This window comes from Phoca vitulina, unplaced genomic scaffold, assembly GCF_004348235.1.
Source record: "Phoca vitulina isolate PV1807 unplaced genomic scaffold, GSC_HSeal_1.0 scaffold59, whole genome shotgun sequence".
NCBI lineage: Eukaryota > Metazoa > Chordata > Mammalia > Carnivora > Phocidae > Phoca > Phoca vitulina.
Genome location: NW_022589762.1, coordinates 5,913,838 through 5,933,303, shown reverse-complemented (window position 1 = coordinate 5,933,303; position 19,466 = coordinate 5,913,838). Strand labels below are relative to the sequence as shown.

The 19,466-nt window shown below is 43.7% G+C and overlaps 1 protein-coding gene across 1 annotated transcript; it reads right to left on the bottom strand.

Moving 5' to 3' along the window:
- Window positions 1-8,979: 8,979 nt before the first annotated feature.
- KCNA1 (potassium voltage-gated channel subfamily A member 1) lies at window positions 8,980-15,834 on the bottom strand. Its single transcript, XM_032390860.1, has 2 exons — window positions 15,203-15,834; window positions 8,980-14,837 (listed from the first exon to the last, which is right to left on the bottom strand). Exon 2 carries the CDS (start codon window positions 14,331-14,333, stop codon window positions 12,846-12,848), a length of 1,488 nt encoding a protein of 495 aa, XP_032246751.1. The 5' UTR covers window positions 14,334-14,837; window positions 15,203-15,834; the 3' UTR covers window positions 8,980-12,845.
- Between the last annotated feature and the right edge of the window lie 3,632 nt (window positions 15,835-19,466).

Sequence of the window (19,466 nt, the reverse complement as noted above, 5' to 3'; positions counted from 1 at the left end):
GAGCAGACCGCGTCAATACCATCTGAACCTGTGCTCTGAACATGCATAACAAAGGAGTGCAATTACACAGTCTGTGCCATTAGGCAGCATTAACCAGCATTGCCCATCACTCTTGATTAATAATTGAACTCGATCCATACAGGAGAGCTCAGGCTTGTCTGGAAAATGCCTTCTAGCATGCATTAGAAAGGAGCACCTCCAGGGGCCTCAGAGTACTTTGTCCATTTAACAAGTCAATCTATGAACTACAGTAAACTCTCGATTATTAGAAACTGATTATGCCACTTTTGAATGTTCCTCGCTTTATTGTTCATCTTTCTCCCTCTTGGTACCTTGGTACCTTGCCTCTGGCCACACACAGGTTTATTATGTCCTCTATAGTGGGTGCTCCGATGCATGACCCAAGCCCCCTTCACAAGTGAATAACTCATCCCCCAGCTGCTGGGTGTGCCCTCAGCTATCAGCCTTCTTTGGGATTTGCCTATAATGAAGACAGTCAACTCATCCAAGGTCAATTTCCTTCTCAAGTAGCCTCATCCAAAGATAGGTCAGTAAGAAAAAGTAAAGGCCTACCCCTTGTCCCAAATCAGGGCAACTCAGAAGGACCATCTTAGCTTCAGAGCTCCCTACTGGGTCGGCTGAGCCTCTGTTGTGACTGCACTGTGGTCCTACACCTCCCTCTATTCAGCCCCACCTTCTCCCCCTCTCAAGTATAATCCCACAGCACTTCCTAACAATCATCCTGCAGGATCCTGCATCTCCACCTCCTAGTCTCTTTCCTCGGAGAACTCAATCAGCAGCTGGAAAGAAATATCTATACCTTACCTTCCACCTCAGGAAGCCACTGTAGGGGTCAAATAAGATCATATATGTGACAGTTTCTTATAAATTGCAAAAGATGAAAAAGGAACACTTATTACCCTCCCCCTTTAACTAAAACACCATTAAATTATGGAGTATTTCTACATACAGCAAACAAAAGTGCACCTTTTCTGTGGTCTGCAAGTTTAGATTCTAAATAAAGCTGCGGGTCCAAGTTTTCTGAGCAATGAATTTAAATAATACTAATACTATACTTCAGTATCTTATATCATTTAAATTTTTATTGATTTATGACAAGTCGTCGATTCATCCAAATTTGAGGAGTGTTGCCTGGCTTTGGGAGGTAAAACACCTTTTTCCAAAGAGTATCCAAATAGTTTGGTATTTGTGAGTCAGGCGAATAACATTGCTGAGGCAGGTATCCTTGTTATCACTTACATTTATGAAGCAACAAACAAAGTCTTAGGGGAGTAAAGAGACATGACATGGGCCTACAGACCCAAATTCTGCAAATCAAAGGGAAGTTTCTGGCTTAGTGCTCCATTTAGGAATGTCACTTTCTCAGCAGGACCACACAACAGAAAATAAATTCTTTTTGAATTTAACAAAGTGGAAGGAACTGGCCCAGGCAGGAAGAGACCAATGTTCAGAGATGATCCACATACATATTGCCCACCCCAGGCCACTCTCTGTCACTATGTGCCTGTCCAAGGAACAATAGAGCATAAACCCAAGCAAGAAAGAATCAGACACACTGTCACCACCCTCACTGTGGTGAGCACCCAGAGCCCAATGGAAAATATCCTAGTATCCCCAATTTCTGTTGTTTGGTTTTTGTTGTTTTTTTTTTCTTTCATTTGAATTACAGTTTCCTTAACTGCAAAATGGAAAACTTTATCATGATATCTTTGTGTGTTTCTATGTGTGTTGCTTAATTAAAGGAGAGTGGTGACAAATCTTTAGTATCAATTAAAAGTGCTACCACATTTGCGCTAACACACCCATAGTACAGTGATATCTATAAGTAAATGAGTAGAGGTCAAAGTGTATAAGTGTGTGTGTGTGTGTGTGTGTGTGTGTGTGTACATGCAAATACATGAGTTGGGGGTGGGGATAGGCATTTTCCTGGCAATACAGACATCAGGGCCCCAAAATAAGTGATGTATGGGCACTTAAAGATGTAGAAATAGAAATTTATCTCTTCCTTATTATCCCTTCCTTCCTATGTACTATTAAGTGCCCAGACCCATTCCCACTTTTGCTCTTGAAAAGTACATAGCACTGAAGTGTCAGTAAAACAACTTTAAGACTCTCAAAAAATATTAGCATGTCTACAACCATCAATCCAAAAGATGATGCTCTAACAAATCAAACCCCAGATAACCTAAGAATATGAACAACAGTTTTTGAGAAAAATGAACTGCCAACATCTGACCTCTAAAGGAAGCAGGAGTGTATGTAAAAAATGTACCAATCCAGTCTCAACAGAAAAGATGAGGAAATGCATTTTCTGGAAGTGTTCAGTCATTGAGTCTTGGGAAAGAACTCAATTATCAATGAACTATCAATGGTTAAAGTTACAATTTCTGTCAAAGTAAACCACGATAAAGATTCCTTCCCAAAGGAGAGAACACCAAAAACAACGGTTTTTGTGGAGAATCTCAACTGCCATGTTTACTGAACTGGGGAATTGAACTCAATACAGTGAGGGTTAAATGTCAGCCCAGGCAGAGAAATTGAGAATTGCTGTAACAGGTGAGAAGTTCAGAATTTTCATTTACAGAGCAATTGTATAATTTATGTGGAGAGTGGAAATTATACCTAATATAAAAACCATCAGAAATAAATGAAATACATTTAAATGAAACATGGTTATCTTCATTCACTTTATAAGACTTTGTCTTTTAAAGATCACCTTTAATCATTTTCTCTTTAGGTCAGTAGGTTTAGGACTTATAAAAATGTTGTTCTTTAGCTTTGAACATTAGAATTCTAAGGCTTCCCAAAGTCATACCCTAAAATCTGATGAATTCCTCTTCTTCTTTGTAAGACTCTATCTATATAATCTGTGATAACAAAAAGTCTATCTTACTGAACACCAGCAAACTTCTTGGATAATTTAGTCCTTAGTTTAGCAACAGAAGTCACAACTTGGCTGACCACTAAGTGCATTAAATTGACCCATAGCACAATTTGTATGGCTTTTTAGAAACAGCGTAATAGTCCATCACTTAACATTAAACAGCATTAATTGATGGATGCATTATTTTAGTCACCATAATAACCATACGTAATTAATGAGTGACTTAATACACTGCTTCTTGCACAACAGATGAGCCAGAGTCTCAAATCTCCCTAGTGCGAGCCCATTTTCTAACCATCCATCTTAAAACTAAAGACTTGAAAGTCATCCTGGCCAAACTTTCTGCCTTCAGGAAGGTAAAACACTATTCTCATTTTACTTATCATATTCTTGCTACAAAACCTTGAGAATTATAATTAAAAACAAGCATTTTACTTTTTCATGCTGAATGACCTCCTTTTGTGCATCCAGTGGGTGTCTTGGCTTGAAACACTGCTCTAATGCACCACCTGGAAATTGTTGCAGAGGATAAATACTTTTCTTCCAACATGCTAATTATGTATTTTATAAATTATTCTGTTTTTTTTTAATTACCAAACCTGTGATTAAATGATGTTTAGAGTACTCAAGTATTTTTATCCATTTTTATCCATTAAGAAAAAACATTATTTTTTAAATGTCAATAAATGTGACCTTCATCCTCTGGAAACTTAAAAGAAAACCATTCTCTCTTAACTAGAAATGTTCTTTAACAATTAGCCAATATCCCGTGATCTTTCAAAAATTGAGCTGGGCATCCCATCTTTTTGGACTGACATACACACAACTTTCTCTAAGATTAACCAATGTTTTGCTTGTTAATGAAGAGGGAATATTTGATGGGGCAAACCTTAGCCTCAGAGAGATTTCCTTTGAAATTCCCATAAGACAAAATCACTTCCTTTCAGAAGCAGTGAAATAATGATACTGTATGGAATGGGGAAAAAAAGCAATCATCATTGTAGAGATAAAGTACCTTGGATTTCCAAACACTCTTAACTCAATACATTGAGTAAAGAGCATTTTTAATAAAAGTTGGATTTGGCCCTTACTCAAAACTTAATTATCTCAAGTTTAAGCTCCTACTCATTGATCATCCTCTGATTTCAATTCTGAAAAAATACATTTCAATTGGAATTAGTTTCTCCTGAAACATTCTTAAAATGCATCTATTGCCCGGCACTTGAAACAACATGGAAATATGTTATCTATTTCAGCAAACATGAACATGTCATGTAAATTGTATTTTTTTAAATGATTAATAGGCTAGAAATTGTAGCCCCTGAACGTTATTTTCTGGAAAAATGTTGCATGAACCAAAGATTCTAACAGATACTCAACACCTTACTTAATTACATTGAAATTTCTTGAGAACACCAAATAAAGTTTCACTGCCATTTAAATCACAGCTACTTTATCCAATCATTTTTAAAAAAGAAAGGTTGGATCACTGGAGAGATAACTTATACATTTTTACAAACATCTTTGTAGTATTGTGCTATTCAAGAAAAGGCTATATTGACTCATGTGTGCTTCTGAGGGTTATTTTATTTTTAGCAAGGGAAGTTAAGAATATTTTTTATATTTATATAATATCTCTCAGACAAGCATATGAGAAAACTTTGCAAACAACATCTTGCTTTATTTCTCAATGTTCACAGGTGGAAGGAAAAAAATTAAATCACACAATATTTTCCACATGGGAGACATGAGGCAATGAGAAGAGATGCAGATTACTGAAGATACCTTATGGTTCCTTCTCTTATAATGCAGCAGAGTTTGCCCTTGATATTTGGGGTCTGAAGATGTAGAATAACATTATGTCACAGGGCAAGGGAGGATCAGAACCAGAAATAGCGGCTCGGTGTTCTGCGGGGCTAAGGCATGACTGCTGTTATATGAAGGATGTACTAAAGATCCCTACTGAAAACATCTCTGCCCCCAAGCCTTCAAACTCTACCACAATATTATTATTTTTTGAACCAAGTATCTGATCCCCCTGGAGTCTTCCTTTAAAGGATAGCCCTTCCTCTGGGGAGGAATCATCCAGCAGCCTCCTCCCCTTACTCCTTTGTTCCTCATTATAATGAATAATGTATTTATTCATATCTCACATTTATAGGACACGTTAGCATTTACCATACATGTTAAGCTAGATCATCTCATTTAATCCACACAACCCCATGTGCTATTCTAAAACCCCATTTTAGAAATGAGCAACTTAAAGAGCCTACAGCCCTAAGCAAAGTCCACTGGTTTCTCCTTAACACATGGCATTACACTTTCAGCATTCCATCAGCTCAATAAACTCTAGGGTCCCTATCATGTGCCAGCAGTGGGCCATGGAATCATCAATGAACCCAGGATTGCTCCTTCCACCCAGAGACCTGGAGCAGATCCCTCAGCCTAGAAGACAAGGACAGCAATATCAGCCCTACCTAATTCTCCAAATAGAATAAAGCAATATAATTAATGTGGAAGTGATGTGAAAACTGAAAAGAGAGCTAAAGGAATTGGAGGTGTTGCTGTTCACACCTTCCTGGGAATGAGGGTGTCCAGTTGCCTTCAACTTGATAAAGGAGATTCTGCAGGAGGTTCTGACTGTCTTATAATAGAGAGATCTACTAAGGGACAAGGGAAGGAGGAGCAGCAAGAGTAAACCTCCTTCCAGACATGATGAAATCTAAGTTTTCCATTGGGTGAATGATCTCTGGATGCTAAACAGCATAAAGACAAGGGGCTCCGAAACACATCAGCACAAAGCTGAAGTTAAGGGCAGGGCTGAGCAGAAACGCCACGGGATTAAAGGATAGTGAAGAGAAGACCTAAAGGCTCTGGAGTTCAGATCTGAAGGAACTGCCAAATTTAATGGGTTTAGAATTCAAAGTTATTACCACACCAGGAAATAAAAGGGGACATACGTTTGAATCATGGTGGTTCATCAATTCTAAGATTCTTTTTTTTTTTTTTTACATTTTTACATCTCTACGATTGGGATGAATCAATACAGTGGCACATCATAACTGTCCATATTCTCTTTCTTACAAATATGTCAAATCACAGTGCATCTTAAAATCGACGGTATAATAAATTCAAGTTAATTAATATAGGATATTTTCAATGACCTGTTTTGAAACCTGTTCAAAGGGCTGCTTTCCAGTCTGCAGTGTGACCATGCTGTCTTATCTGCATAGGACTTTCAATGGACACACTCTGTTCAGCCTCAGGGTTAACCTTCCCTCCACACTACAGTCTGGTGGGCTCTACAAATCTAAACTAACTGCAGGAGGCAGCAGCCTGTTTCCCTATCCAGTGACAGAGTGGTTGGGGTCAAATCACATCAGCTCGCTGTTCTTGAGTCCTCTGATTGGCCTCCCTTAAAACTGACTTGCTTTCTTTTTGAAGTTCTGTATATAGCAAAGCTTCCATTATAGCCCTACAGGTGCAGCTGCCTGGATCTGTCTATCTCTGCTTCGAGAAGACCATTCCAAAGCTGAGCTTTGAGAAACACACTCAGGGTTGTCAATATCCTGGCTTCTTTGCCCACCACCATTGATATGATTTTAGCTCTCTCTCATCCTTCTCTGTCAGAGTTCAACCTGGCCTGTTTTCTGACCATAACAGAAAAATCATGGGAAGCCTACCTCGCCTCATGATCTACTTTCAGTAGCAACGTCTGCAACAAAAGTAAGATTCATCTCCAAATCTTACAATTTGAACGCATCACAATGCAATGCAATTCTGTGCCACCCCATACATTTGTCATATAACAGACACTTGTCATAAAGCATGTAACCCTGTTTGGTCTGATATAAAAAGCTTGCATAAAATAAGATACTCAAAGTGAAGAAAAGAGAACCTCTAAAGCTCAGGAAGAATCAAAAGGAAAGGCACCAATAAGTCACTCAAAAAAAAATAGGAAAAAAGAAATGTTAACCACATGTAGAACTATGTGGAAAAAGTCTATGTAAAGAACAACTAGGAATCACTTTATTTTTTCACATCAAAATTGCTTCTAACACCATATTGTAACTATCAAGTTAGTTGATGCCAGACCACAGCACTGTTACACACACACACACACACACGCACGCACACTATCCTTTCTAAGAGGCTTAAACTGTGAATGAAAAATACAGTTTCAAATCAAAAACAATTTAAGTGAATATAATCAATTACTTTACTCCCTGGGGCCTCATTTCTTTTTGTCCTTTTCAAAGCTTGATTCCCTGCTGCTTTCATAGGCCAAATTCCAAAGGCCTCTCCTGGGGATCCTACCTGAGACCAAACTGTGAATTTATTATCAAAATTCAACCCCAATGCATTTCCTTGCACAGAAGAAATAGTGCATGGGTTTCACAGAAAACCAAGTTGCTTCATGATTTTCAGATTCATCATGTTATTTAAAGAGATCCCACGGGAAAAACCTCCCTAAAGACCAGTTAAACAAGAGACAAATAACCAGTCAAGATATTCCTTGATAAGATCCTTAAAAATTATCTTTAATTGATGCCAAATATGAACAGATCATAAAGTGACAGAAGCAAGTAAAATTGCATAGATGAAAACTATGCGCTTCAGTTAGGTTCTCAATTCATAACATTCAATGTCCTCTACCTGACATATTAAACAGTTAGGGCAGGGGAAATGCACAGCAGGTGAAAATGAGACACATCCTTAACTCAAGGTGTAAGCAACTGGCAAACTCAAGAAATAAAGTAGAGCTTTTTCAGCTTCAATGGTTTGTTGTCCTGATGGTGCACTTTAAATTAATACTACTCAATTTTTAGTTATTAACCTTGGTAATGCCGTATCTTTAATGTTAGAGGTATGTCATATAGAGTCCATGTTGTTGGCTTACGTTTGGGAGCTTAAACAGCTCCCAGACAGTGCACTGAAGAGAAGAAAGGTGTTTCTGCAGGTTTCGGAGAGGAGACAACTTTTGACCTGGAATATTTTGCAAGGGCTCCTTTGTGTTTCGTTTTCTTTTCTTTCCTCACACCATTTCTTCTTCTTCTCTGATTATGGTAAAACTCTTCTATACTCTGTGAAGTCTCATGTCATAAAAAGTAAACTCCTAGTTAGCTCCTACATAAAAATCACTGGGACTAGGGCGAATCTCCTTAAAGCTAATAGTCCTGAGGTCAGTAGGGCCTCACCCCTTACATACACATTGGACTTCCCAAGAAAGCCCATGGTCATTTTGCCTGAGCAAAGAGACTGGCATTTGATCCCAAGATTTCTGAGACTTACACCTATACCCTGAATGAGTTCGCACAGTGACCCAAGGTAATGCAACAGTTTTGGTTAACAACTCAGCTCCTGCCTACTTCTTTACAAAAATGATAAGTAATGTACATTCTTCTGAGGTTTACCTGAGTCATGCTGAACATGTTCACATATACCCTGAAATTCCGTGATATAAATACGAGTATTAATACACTGAACGGTGGATGAGAGGCCACCTCCTGAGATTGCAATTCAACTTGGGTTGTGTCTGGTTTAAAATTTTTCATTTATTTGTCTTCTTGAAATGAACAAAAACATCAAAAGACTTCACTTTTTCTTGACAAAACGGGAAGGTAAAATGACTGTTTGGCAGTTTATATTCTTTCTAACAATTCTATACTATGGATGGTTACCACCCACCAATTCTCACCTCTCCCAGGAATGAGTTGTCCCTGGAAGAAAATGGGGAACTGCCTTCTGCCGATGTGCTCTTTCTCCTTTTTGTTCAAGGCAACCTACCAAACAAGGAATTCAATTGTAAAATTGTTAAAAAGCATGTGTTTTGAGGTCTCCTATACTAAATGGGAGGGTTAAGAACCTATTTTTACTGACTCTTCAGATGTTAACTAATTTGAAAAACCTGTAACTCTATACAACATAAAGAAGGCCCTTTACAGACTAAACCAAATTTCCACTTAAAGAAATCTGCTCACTTACCATTGACATGTTTGTCTCTTTGTTTTTTAATTCTCAAGTGAGTCAAGATTATGATGTCACCTGTGCTTTGGTTCCACCACAGTGGACTCTAAACCTGTTGTACAATTTCATTTTAGAGAAATGACTGTCCATCAGAAACATTCCAGAAGAACATGCCATTGGTTCATTTGATTTTGCTAGGCTCACTCACTAACACACTCCCAATGAACTGCTTTAACTGATAATCAGTACTCACTTCTCAAGGGGGGAGCAACGGAAGGCTGTGCACAGATGGGGAAGGGTTGATGCAAAAACAAAAAGCTTTCCTGGCTACAACCTGTCTTCTCTAAATCTGAGGACAGAGGGAATTAATGTCTTTGGTCTCTCGAATTCAGATTACTTGAGGTGAGTTAACCACTTCAGAGATGCTGGGATGGCTAATAGCCCAGGTAGAATCCAACCCTTCCACTTGCCACCCTATTGAACTAGGGCCCCAAAACACTGGAAGAGCTGAGCTATGGCTATTAGCATGTCAGAAGTCTCTCCTTCTGGAGAAAACAAGTATTCAGGACATGAGCCATTAAAGCTCAAGACCGAGGAAGGGGATTCAAAGGTAAAAAGCCCACTAAAATAAATAGAAGTAAACCAAAAGATAGTCATTCCTTAATAGGCAGTTTTGTTAAGTGCACCTTCAGGTCTACAAAAACATTTCAGCACATTACAGTGCAAGGGGTAAGAGCTTTGTCAAACTTCGCATGCCTATGCTACACAGATAATCCCTGTACTCCATTCTTACTGACTGGATTGCAATGAGCTACAGATGGATAAGCAGCATTCATTTCCCCCCTACCACCCAAATTCATAACAACTCATCCCATATCCCAGGCTGACAGGCTCATGCATGCAGCACTTTTTCCTGTAACACATGCAGAAGAACCCCAGTCCAGCGAATTTTTGAGAGGTATACCAGGTAGCCAAAGCCAGTCTTAATCAGTCTTGGTCCCATTTTCTCATCCTCTGACCCACCCATCCCATAGTACTGAGTGGATTATTGCTGTTGACGGAGTGCAGCGTTTCAAGTTCTGTGTGTCCTAGACCTCAAAGTCTAAATAAAAGATCAAGATATCCCCAGAAATTTGGGGGAGGTTGGCTTTTTTTCCCAACTGGAGACTTTTAAGCAGGTAGGAGAGGAATAGCCAGGATGAGTCAAAGTTCAAAAGAGAAGGAAACATCACAGGGGAGGGTTTAATGCCCTGTGGTCAGATGCTGTGCAATTCTTGGCCCCTTGTCTTCCATGACGTTACATCAGTCTTACAGATTCACAAAAGCCGCACAGGAAAATAAAATATCCATGTTCTTTCTCTCAACTGAGTCAGCCAGCCTGGGTATTACTTTAGCTTCTTGGTTTATTGCCTCACTGCTAGTTCTAGGATAAGGTGGGGGAAGGGATGGAAGTAACAGGGAAGATTTCCAAAAGAAGCAGGGCAGGAATGTAAGGTGGACAGCAGCAGACAGCCACATGCTAAGTGCAGAATGAAGATTCCCCACCTTGGTGTCCTTAAAAAGGCTGTGAGTGCCTCTCCATTGGTGGACAGCTGCTGGGCCCCAGAGGCCTGTGTTATGTGGCTCTCTTTCAGCTAGATTCGGGGTCCCCACCATTCTCTGGGCTGAGTGCCTGGGGCAGCAGAAGTTAGATGCTCAGCCTGTGAAGTGACTGCCAGGTGGGAAGATCATAGGAGCATCATAGAAAATATCTGAAGGGAGTGGGCCAGGAGGGAAGGCCCAGGAAAGGTTATTATGAATTCAGTTCCCACATCCACACTGATGCCTGAAAAGATCAGACAATCAGAGATTTGCAGAGTGCTGTTGCTAACAGAGGAGAAATAAGGAGCTTTGCAAGGAACACTACACTGGACCTGAGGAAGCCTTGCATGTCCAGAGTGGCCCTTGACAGGAAACAAATTCCTAAAACTTTATATTGGCTTCTGGTGGAGGAGAGGGAAAAAACAAGTTCCTGATTCATGTCCAGTTCGAAGATGGGTCTCAGGTCCCAGTTTACATCCCAGATCAGGCTGCCAAAGGGACCAAGTCCAGTGGATGGCCAGAGAGACAGCAGCCTCCTGGCTCTCTCTTCTCCTGGGTTTAGGATGGTATGGTCTTCTCACAGTGGTGAAGTGAGACAGGGAGGGTGGAAAAAGCAAAAGCAAAATATCTGTGCCTCAACCCTTCCTCCCTTTTGTTACATAACATCTCAGCTGTATTAATGGAGGCACTTTCTGCAGTTCACTGTGGGTACAGGATAAAGGCACTAAGCAACTATTAAATCAATTGGTTGAGTTTCTTCAGGGAGCCTCAAGGGGAGGGCTGAAGTCTCTACAGACTTCAAATCATGACTGCAAAAAGAAATCAGCTCTGCTTTGGATGCATACAAGAGATAAACATGTTCATTTACATCCTAAGAATGCACCAAAAAACATGCAGTATTGCACCTTTTTTGTTTGTTTGTTTTGCTTGTGTTTATTTTCAACTAGAAAGAATACTTGTTCTTAGGTGTTGCTATATATACCTTGATGACTTATTTAGTTTTCCACATAGCTTCCCTTTAAGGGATGTGCAAATTGGTCCTCTCTCTGCCTACACCTGCACATAAACCTGACATTTCCCTGAGCAAAGGCAGGAAAATCAACTGAGTGCCCCCCACCCCCCACCCCCCATTATTTCTTTTGGGCCTTCATCCCACAAACTTGTAATTTTTATTATTTTAATTTTTTTTACTGAAATCATGCATTAATTAATTCAAGGTACACCTTAATCAAATAGGCCATAATGCTGAATAAGAGAACATGCTTTGAGCTCCAAAAAGTTATTGTTCCCATCTGACTAACATATGCACTTAAATACAGTACTTTATTTACTAATAAAATAGTTAATAAATGAAGGAGTGCACTTTCGGTGAATGCAAATGAAAAAGGATCTATTTTTAGAAGAGTTGATTCCAACGTAAGCTTATCCCCTATTGTCTGAGTTAACGTTCTTGGCATGCGATTATAAAATAAATATGATCAGATTCAAACATGCTTACATTTAGTTCCATTTGTGCTCTCTTGCAATAAGGAGGCTAAAGTTTTACATCCAGTTCTGGAGGCCAGGGGTCAGAGTGCAGGACTGGTGCGAAAAGACCTGTGTTTGGCTCACCTGCAGTTGAGAAACTTAGCAGCACTGCAGATGAATCAATTAATGTAATTCAGTTATCTTTTTCTTAGAGAATAGTTTGGATTAGAAGGGGAATGGGGCAGAGGGAAAAATCCCTAGAGACCAGGACCAGTATCAGATTTATAAGGTGCTTTATGAACCAGTCTTAAGTAATTTTGCACATGTGTGTGTGTGCATGTGTTTTCACCTTGTCATATACAGTTTGGTTGATCAAAATAAAAACAACATTTGTTCATTGCCCATTTTGGCTGGTATATAATGTTACATATAATACATCAGATGCACTGTCTTAAATGTGCTGTGCAGTTTGCAAAAGTTTTATAATGGAGTCCCATGCAAATTTAAATTTTATATTTCTAAGTGATCATCTGGTTTTTAGTTAAAAGAAAAAAATTAAAGAAGCCAAAGGATTAAAAATGTCTCAGTATGGGGAAGCATATGAGTCTTAGTTTACCTAGACTAGCTCATGGACTGAATTGTTTTAAACCAGTTTTAGAAAATACACTTTCTTTTCCCACTTTTTAATAAAACGAAAATAGTTTCTTTTTTCCTGAATTTTGAAAGCTTCTGGTTCGCCATCCCCAAAATCTGCAATGCAACAATGCATTGACAGTTAAATAGAGTATTCAGAGACTATTTAGTAAAGTATCTACAAACAGTGACCTGAGTCACTAGGTTTTTTGTTTGTTTGTTTGTTTGTTTTTAAGTCTTTCAAGCTGCTAAGTGTGGCTTTTTTTGTTTGCTTGCTTGGCTTTTTAAACATCTAAACATCGGTCAGTAGCTTGCTCTTATTAATGCAGTTTTGGTTAGCTGTGGTACAATTGCCAGTTCTGATATTGGCCTGTCTATAATGGGCTATGCTATTATTCATATCCTCTTCAATCTCCATGTACTCAGATTTGCTGATAGTAGAGGAACTGCGCCGACTGAGGTCACTGTCAGAGGCTAAATTAGGGGAACTAACATGGAGCAACTGAGCCTGCTCTTCCCCCTCAGTTTCTCGGTGGTAGAAATAGTTGAAATTGGACACAATGACAGGTACGGGCAGGGCAATTGTCAGCACACCAGCGATGGCACACAAGGAGCCCACGATCTTGCCTCCAATTGTCACAGGGTACATGTCACCGTATCCTACAGTGGTCATGGACACCACCGCCCACCAGAAAGCATCGGGGATACTGGAGAAGTGCGACTCAGCTTCTTCCGCCTCGGCAAAGTACACTGCACTAGAAAACAGTATTACCCCAATGAAGAGGAAAAAGATGAGCAGCCCTAGCTCTCTCATACTAGCTTTGAGGGTCTGGCCCAGGATCTGGAGGCCTTTAGAGTGGCGGGAGAGTTTGAAGATTCTAAAAACCCTTACCAACCGGATGACCCTGAGGATGGCCAGCGAAGTGGCCTGCTCGCCCTTCTGGTTTCCCTCCTGCTCGGCTATCTCGGTGCCTAGGGTGATGAAATAGGGGATGATAGCCACAATGTCGATGAAGTTCATGATGTTTTTGAAGAAGTCTGTCTTGCTGGGGCAGGCAAAGAAGCGCACCACCAGCTCAAAGGAGAACCAGATGATGCACAGGGTTTCCACGATGAAGAAGGGGTCCGTGAAGATGTTGGAATTGTAGATAACCGTGGTGTTGTCGATGCGGTGCACGGTGCCTGTGAAGTCCTTGTCATCCTTCAGCTCAGGTAGAGTCTCCAGGCAAAAGATGACAATGGAGATGAGGATGACCATGACAGAGACGATGGCGATGACCCGGGCGGGCCCCGAGCTCTCAGGGTACTCGAAGAGCAGCCACACCTGGCGCTGGTATTCCTTCTCGGGCAGGGGGCGCTCCTCCTCCTTGATGAAGCCCTCGTCCTCCCGGAACTTCTCCATGGCCTCCTCGCCCAGCTCATAAAATTTGATCTCCTCAGAGAACATGTCCAGGGGCACGTTGACCGGTCTCCGCAGGCGGCCCCCGGACTGGTAGTAGTAGAGGATGGCGTCGAAGCTGGGCCGGTTGCGGTCGAAGAAGTACTCGTTCCTCAGGGGGTCAAAGTAGCGCATGCGTTTCTTAGGGTTGCCCAGCAGCGTGTTAGGGAACTGCGCCAGGGTCTTGAGTTGCGTTTCGAAGCGCAGCCCGGAGATGTTGATCACCACGCGCTCGCAGCACTCGTGGTCGTCGTGCTCTGCCGGCCGGGGGTAGCTGCCATCCTGGGGGTGGCCCGGGGCGGCCGAAGCCTCGTCCACGTTCTCTCCAGACATCACCGTCATGGTGGAAGAAGGGCGCAGGGGTGAGAGACCAGGAGAGGGCCGGAGGTGGGAAGCAGCGGGAGTGCAGGGGTGGGGGGGACCCAAGCGCCCCCCCCACCGGAGTGCTCAGCTCCCCCACGCTCAGGGGGAGGGGCTTCAAAGCCAGCAGGTGGAGAGATCTGTGACTTCGCTTTTCCTTACCTTCCCCTCCACCCTGCCTTTTACTCAGTTTGGAATCCCCCTCGCCTGCGGCCCTGGGTGCAGCTTTTTGCCGAGGGGGAGGGGATTGGTATTTCTTCCTGCTTGGAGGTGCCTTAACGCAGTGACGTTCTAGCGGACCGGGCCATGACTTCGGGGGTCACCCTGGCCTCCCCTCCCTTCCGTGAGACCTCCTAGGACCGGGTGCAGAGCCAGCTCAGCAGATCCCCTCGCCTGCCACCCCCTCTGCTTCTCCTCGGCTCTCCACCCCTCCTACCCCTCTTCGCCTGCCGCCTTCTAAGCTCCCACCAGGGCGATCGATGGACGCTGCAGAGAAATAGAAAGTGATACGGGGGTAGAAGATCAGAAGCATTCAGATGGGACGGACCTACAGACACCGAAGAGCACAGAGCTCTAGCTTTTTTAGAAAGCACTGGACTTTTGCTAGGGTTAGCACATACACACAGACAGACACACGCAGACACCCGGAAATCCAAGTTTGGGCTCTTCCATCCCACTTTCCCCAATGCCCAACAACCGATCTGTTTACAACTTCGTTAAACTAAAGATCGGGAAAGCGCCGAGAGACGCTGGGGGAGTTCCAGGTCCCGGGCAGCATCCCCTCACCCTCGGCTTCCCGCACCCGAGCCCCTACCCCCGCTTCTGCAGCCCCGGACTGGGGAGCCCCCTACCTGGCCGGCCGGCTTGGCGCAGGGGCGGTGCTGAGTCGGCGGAGAGCCCGAGTCGGAATGCGGCAGGTCGCCCTTGCAGAACCCGGGCGGGAGCGGCGGCCAGAGCAGCGGCAGCATCCGAGAAGCGCCGGGGCAAAGTCGCCGCCCTCGCCCCTTCGTCCTACGCCCCTTCAGTGGGACAATCGATTGAGTGAGCCGCCACGGCGGAAATGTCCGTTCCCTTCCCCCATTCTCACCGGTTGCCAGCAACCTAGAGACGCCGTCCTCTTGCTGATGCAGGGAGTTCCGGAGGATGAGGGGCGGAAAAGCAAAATGCCACCCTCTCCCGAGGCTCGGAAGCAAATGACGATAAACAGCACTCTCGCCCCCTCCTAACACTATGGGAGCCCTTGATTCGATCCCGAAGGAGGGGGGCGAGCAAGAGCCTGGATCTACATGGCTCTCGGATCTCCTCCGCTTCCCGCACCCCAGCGTGGACCTCGGCGAGGCTACGCTGCGCGCCAGGAGCCGTCAGGAGCTCCGAGTGGGGCAGGGTGCGTGCGGCGGCGGGTCCGCTCGGTCCATTTCTGGGCGCTGCAAGATCAGCAGAAACCTGAGAAAGCGCCTGGAATGCGGAGCAGCGATTGGCCCACTCGGGCGTGGGTTGGGGAGGGCGGGGGAGGGCAGGAGCGAGGAGGTAGATGGAAAATATGAGGGGGTGGCTTGGCAGAGGGGGGTTGTCATTCAGTTCCCACCCTTGCCAGCACAGCTTTTTCCTTCTCCTGCCAGAAAAGCCGACCACCAATCTACTTCCCTTATGGTGCACAGCCCCGCACACGCACGCTCCCTGGCCACGACCTTCCCCGGGAATTGCACATTGGAAATGGTCAGGTCCGACGCAATGCAGGCGGCGGTGTTCCTGGCAAAACTCCTCAGATGGGTTTGCGTTTGTGCAGTCCCAGGATAATCGGCTTCTGCCGCCATGCTCTGCGTGCCATCCTGCCCCTCCCGCAGGGGTCTCTCTGCAGGGGTGACCCAGCTTGACTCCGCCGGACTGGGAGAGATGCGCACTTTGGGGAGAGCTCTGCAGTTGAGGATCACCTGGGTTTATCTACATAGTGTTACTGCGAGGCAGTGGTGCTAGGTCTGTCCCTCCTTGACCTAGGATGGGAGTTGAAGTTTTCTTACGATCAGATTATTTTGAAATACGGAGAATGCGATTTGTGGGCAACCAAAGGCTTCGTGGGTTTGTGGGGTTGTCTGCCAACTTGGTGCTAATTGGGACGAATCTGAGAAGTAAGTCGCCTGCCCACCTCCCACCCACGTCCCTCCTCCCGCAGCCCCTTTTGTCGGCCTAGTGCCTCCACAAAGCCACTTGCAAGGCTTGCAACTTCTTCGGGAAAGGGTCCGCACAGAGGCGCAGGGGAGCATGAGCCGGGGGCGTGCGCGGTGCCCTCGGAGTGCGGCTACATCTGCTCCCGCAGAGGCGCTGCGCCTCGGCGTGCGCAACGCGCCAGGAGGCAGCCAGCAGCTCTGGTACTTCGACTGCCACGGAGTCTCCAAGGAGGATGCCAAGAGCCCGGAGTCGCCGCTGATTGGTTCCCTTGCTGCATTGGGACCATCCTTCCCACCACCGCGGATCGCGTTGCTTCCCGCCTACACAAGCCACCACTTTAATCAAAGCCAATGATTGTATCCTCCCCACTCTATTTTGGCTAGTGGATGGATATCAGGGGCCTGTGCGGGGTTGCCCAGGCAGTGCAACGATCCTGGGTACGGAACTAGTTAAATCCCTCCTCCAGATTCAGACTCCAGCATTCCTTTCAGAAAAAGAAAAGTACTTGTTCCCTCCACTCCTCCGGATCCATACCCCGACTTCTCTTTACGAACCATGAGTTCTCCTAAACTCCTCCGTCCCATATTAAATGCTGCCCTTTCCCTTCCACACACAATATTCCTGTATCCTACAAACTCCAAGGTTCCCTGCCTTTCTGCACTACTGCTTTATTACAGGAAGGAAAGAGGGAGAGAAGGAAGGAAGGAAAGAAGGAAGGAAGGAAGGAAGGAGCTGTGCACTGAAATACTGTCAAGTCCCCAGTTTCTGCTGTTGCTGCTGCTGCTGTTACACCCCCATGGGAAATAACCCTATTAGACCTGATGAGCACTTTCTGACCCTGTCCCAGCAATACTGGGCTTCCTTATCCTGCTTTTGCACCTCCCTCTGCCTGTAGCACCCTTCCTCCTATTAAATGCCTCTAAGACTGTCATTTCGGTAGCATGATGTGGATTGCACTTGCCCCAATTCAGCATTTAGAGATTGTCTTAACTAAAAGAGATCTGCAGACTGCATGGGATCCCAGGTTCCTAAATTCAGGGTTTTATTAGGAGGCATAATAAAATCCAGAGGTTACACCATTCCTAGCAGGTGTGTTTAGAGCAGGACTGGATTTCCAAGGAATTGGAAGAACGTTATTGAGCTAGGAACTCATCATTCTTTTCTTTTTTTTAGGGGGGAGGTGCAGAGGGAGAGGGAGAGAATCTTAAGCAGACTCCAGAGCCCAATAGGGACTCAATTTCACAACCCTGAGATCATGACCTGAGCCAAAATCAAAAGTCAGCTCCTTAACTGAGGTAGCCACCCAGGTGCCCCAGAACTCATCATTCTTGCTGCAAGCCCACAGTTGGTAGGGGTCTGAAGATATGTATTCACTCAAATATTTTCTCAGTCCCAGCTTTGTGTCAGTCATATTTCAGCACTGCAGACATAGTAATAACTATGACATGTGAGGTCCCAGAACTCATGGAGCTCACATTCTGGTGGGAGAGACAGACAATAAAAAAATAAACCACACATTATAACAGTAGGTAAAGAAAATTAAGAAAAGGGGACCTGGAGTGACAAATATAGATCTGCATGGATAAGAAGGGCCTTTGCAGAAGTAACATTTGAACAAAGAAATTCAAGAAGAAAGAGAACAGGGAATAAGAAAAACAGAAACGTAGATGTAAGAGCAAATGCAAAGATCCCAAGGCAAAGACAAGCTTAGTATATTTGGGAAACAAATGAGCACCAGTGTGGTTAGAAAGAAGTAACCAAAGAAGGGTGTTGTAGAAGGTAGGTCAGAAAAGTAGGCAGGGACCAAATCATGTAGAGCCTCTTAGGCTACTGTATGAATATTTAATTTAATAATATAATATGTTCCATGTAGTAATATAATATGATTTGCCATTTTTAAAGATTATTCTGGCTACTGGAAACAAGGCATGAGATTGGAGGTTATTAAGTAGCACAGGCAACGATGGCTTAAACAAGAAAGGTACTGGTAGGCTTGTGAGAAGTGGTTAAAATAGAATTACATTTTGAAAATAGAGGTGGAAGGATTTGGGATGTGGGGGAAAGAAACATTTCAAGAACATCTCCTAGGTTTGTAGCCTTAGTAACTAGGTGGATGGTGATGTCATTTACTGGAGGAGTGGATAGGACAACTTCTCTACACAAAGTCTTGGACCTTGTGTGTCTTGGTTATCACTGTATTGGACAGCTGAGACCGCTCCTCAGATGCTTTCCACTTTTCCATTCTTCTTGCCCTGTGGCCATTTGCCCTGCCTCAGCTGCTGCTAGAACAGCCAACTGTGCATGGGCAGAAGAGTTCTGCATCCTGAGGTTGACCACACTGCAATGATTTGGGTTTCTCAAGACTGGAAGAAGGTCCAGGTGAACAACACAGCCATTTGAACGCATTAACTCAATGGACCAGTGGGAGCTTGCCCAGTAGGAGATATGAGATACAATGGAGCCTGTAGATAAATTCCTTCTCCTTTAATCTTTTCAGAGACAAACAACCAAATAGTCTAGTGACTGCTGGTAGAATGAATAGAATGAAGAACTTGCAATTGACTATTGGATTTAGAAAATTTGAATTGATAAGAGACTGAGAAAGAACTGATTACAGTGGGTAAAATCAACTCTTGGAATTTGGGGGTCAATGGGGAAAAGAAAAATGGAGTAGAAGCTGAAGGAAGATAAAGGGTGGCAAGACTTTTTTTAAAAGATGAGAGCTATTACAATATGTTTGTATGCTGATGGGAATGATTCAGTAGAAAAGGAAAAATTGTTGATGCAGTAGAAAGAGAAAAATTGGAGCAATGTTCTTGAGAAGGCAAAAGGAGAATGGGATCGAAGATCCAAAAGAAGGGGTTGGCCTCAGAAAAGGACAGTTAGTCTATAGAATGGAGGAGGGAAAGCAGAGTTCAGACACAAATAGTTTAGTAGATGTGGTTGTGA

Bases quoted from the DNA above. Each gene is read 5' to 3' on its own strand.
- KCNA1 (XM_032390860.1), bottom strand. From the start codon at position 14,333: ATGACGGTGATGTCTGGAGAGAACGTGGACGAGGCTTCGGCCGCCCCG.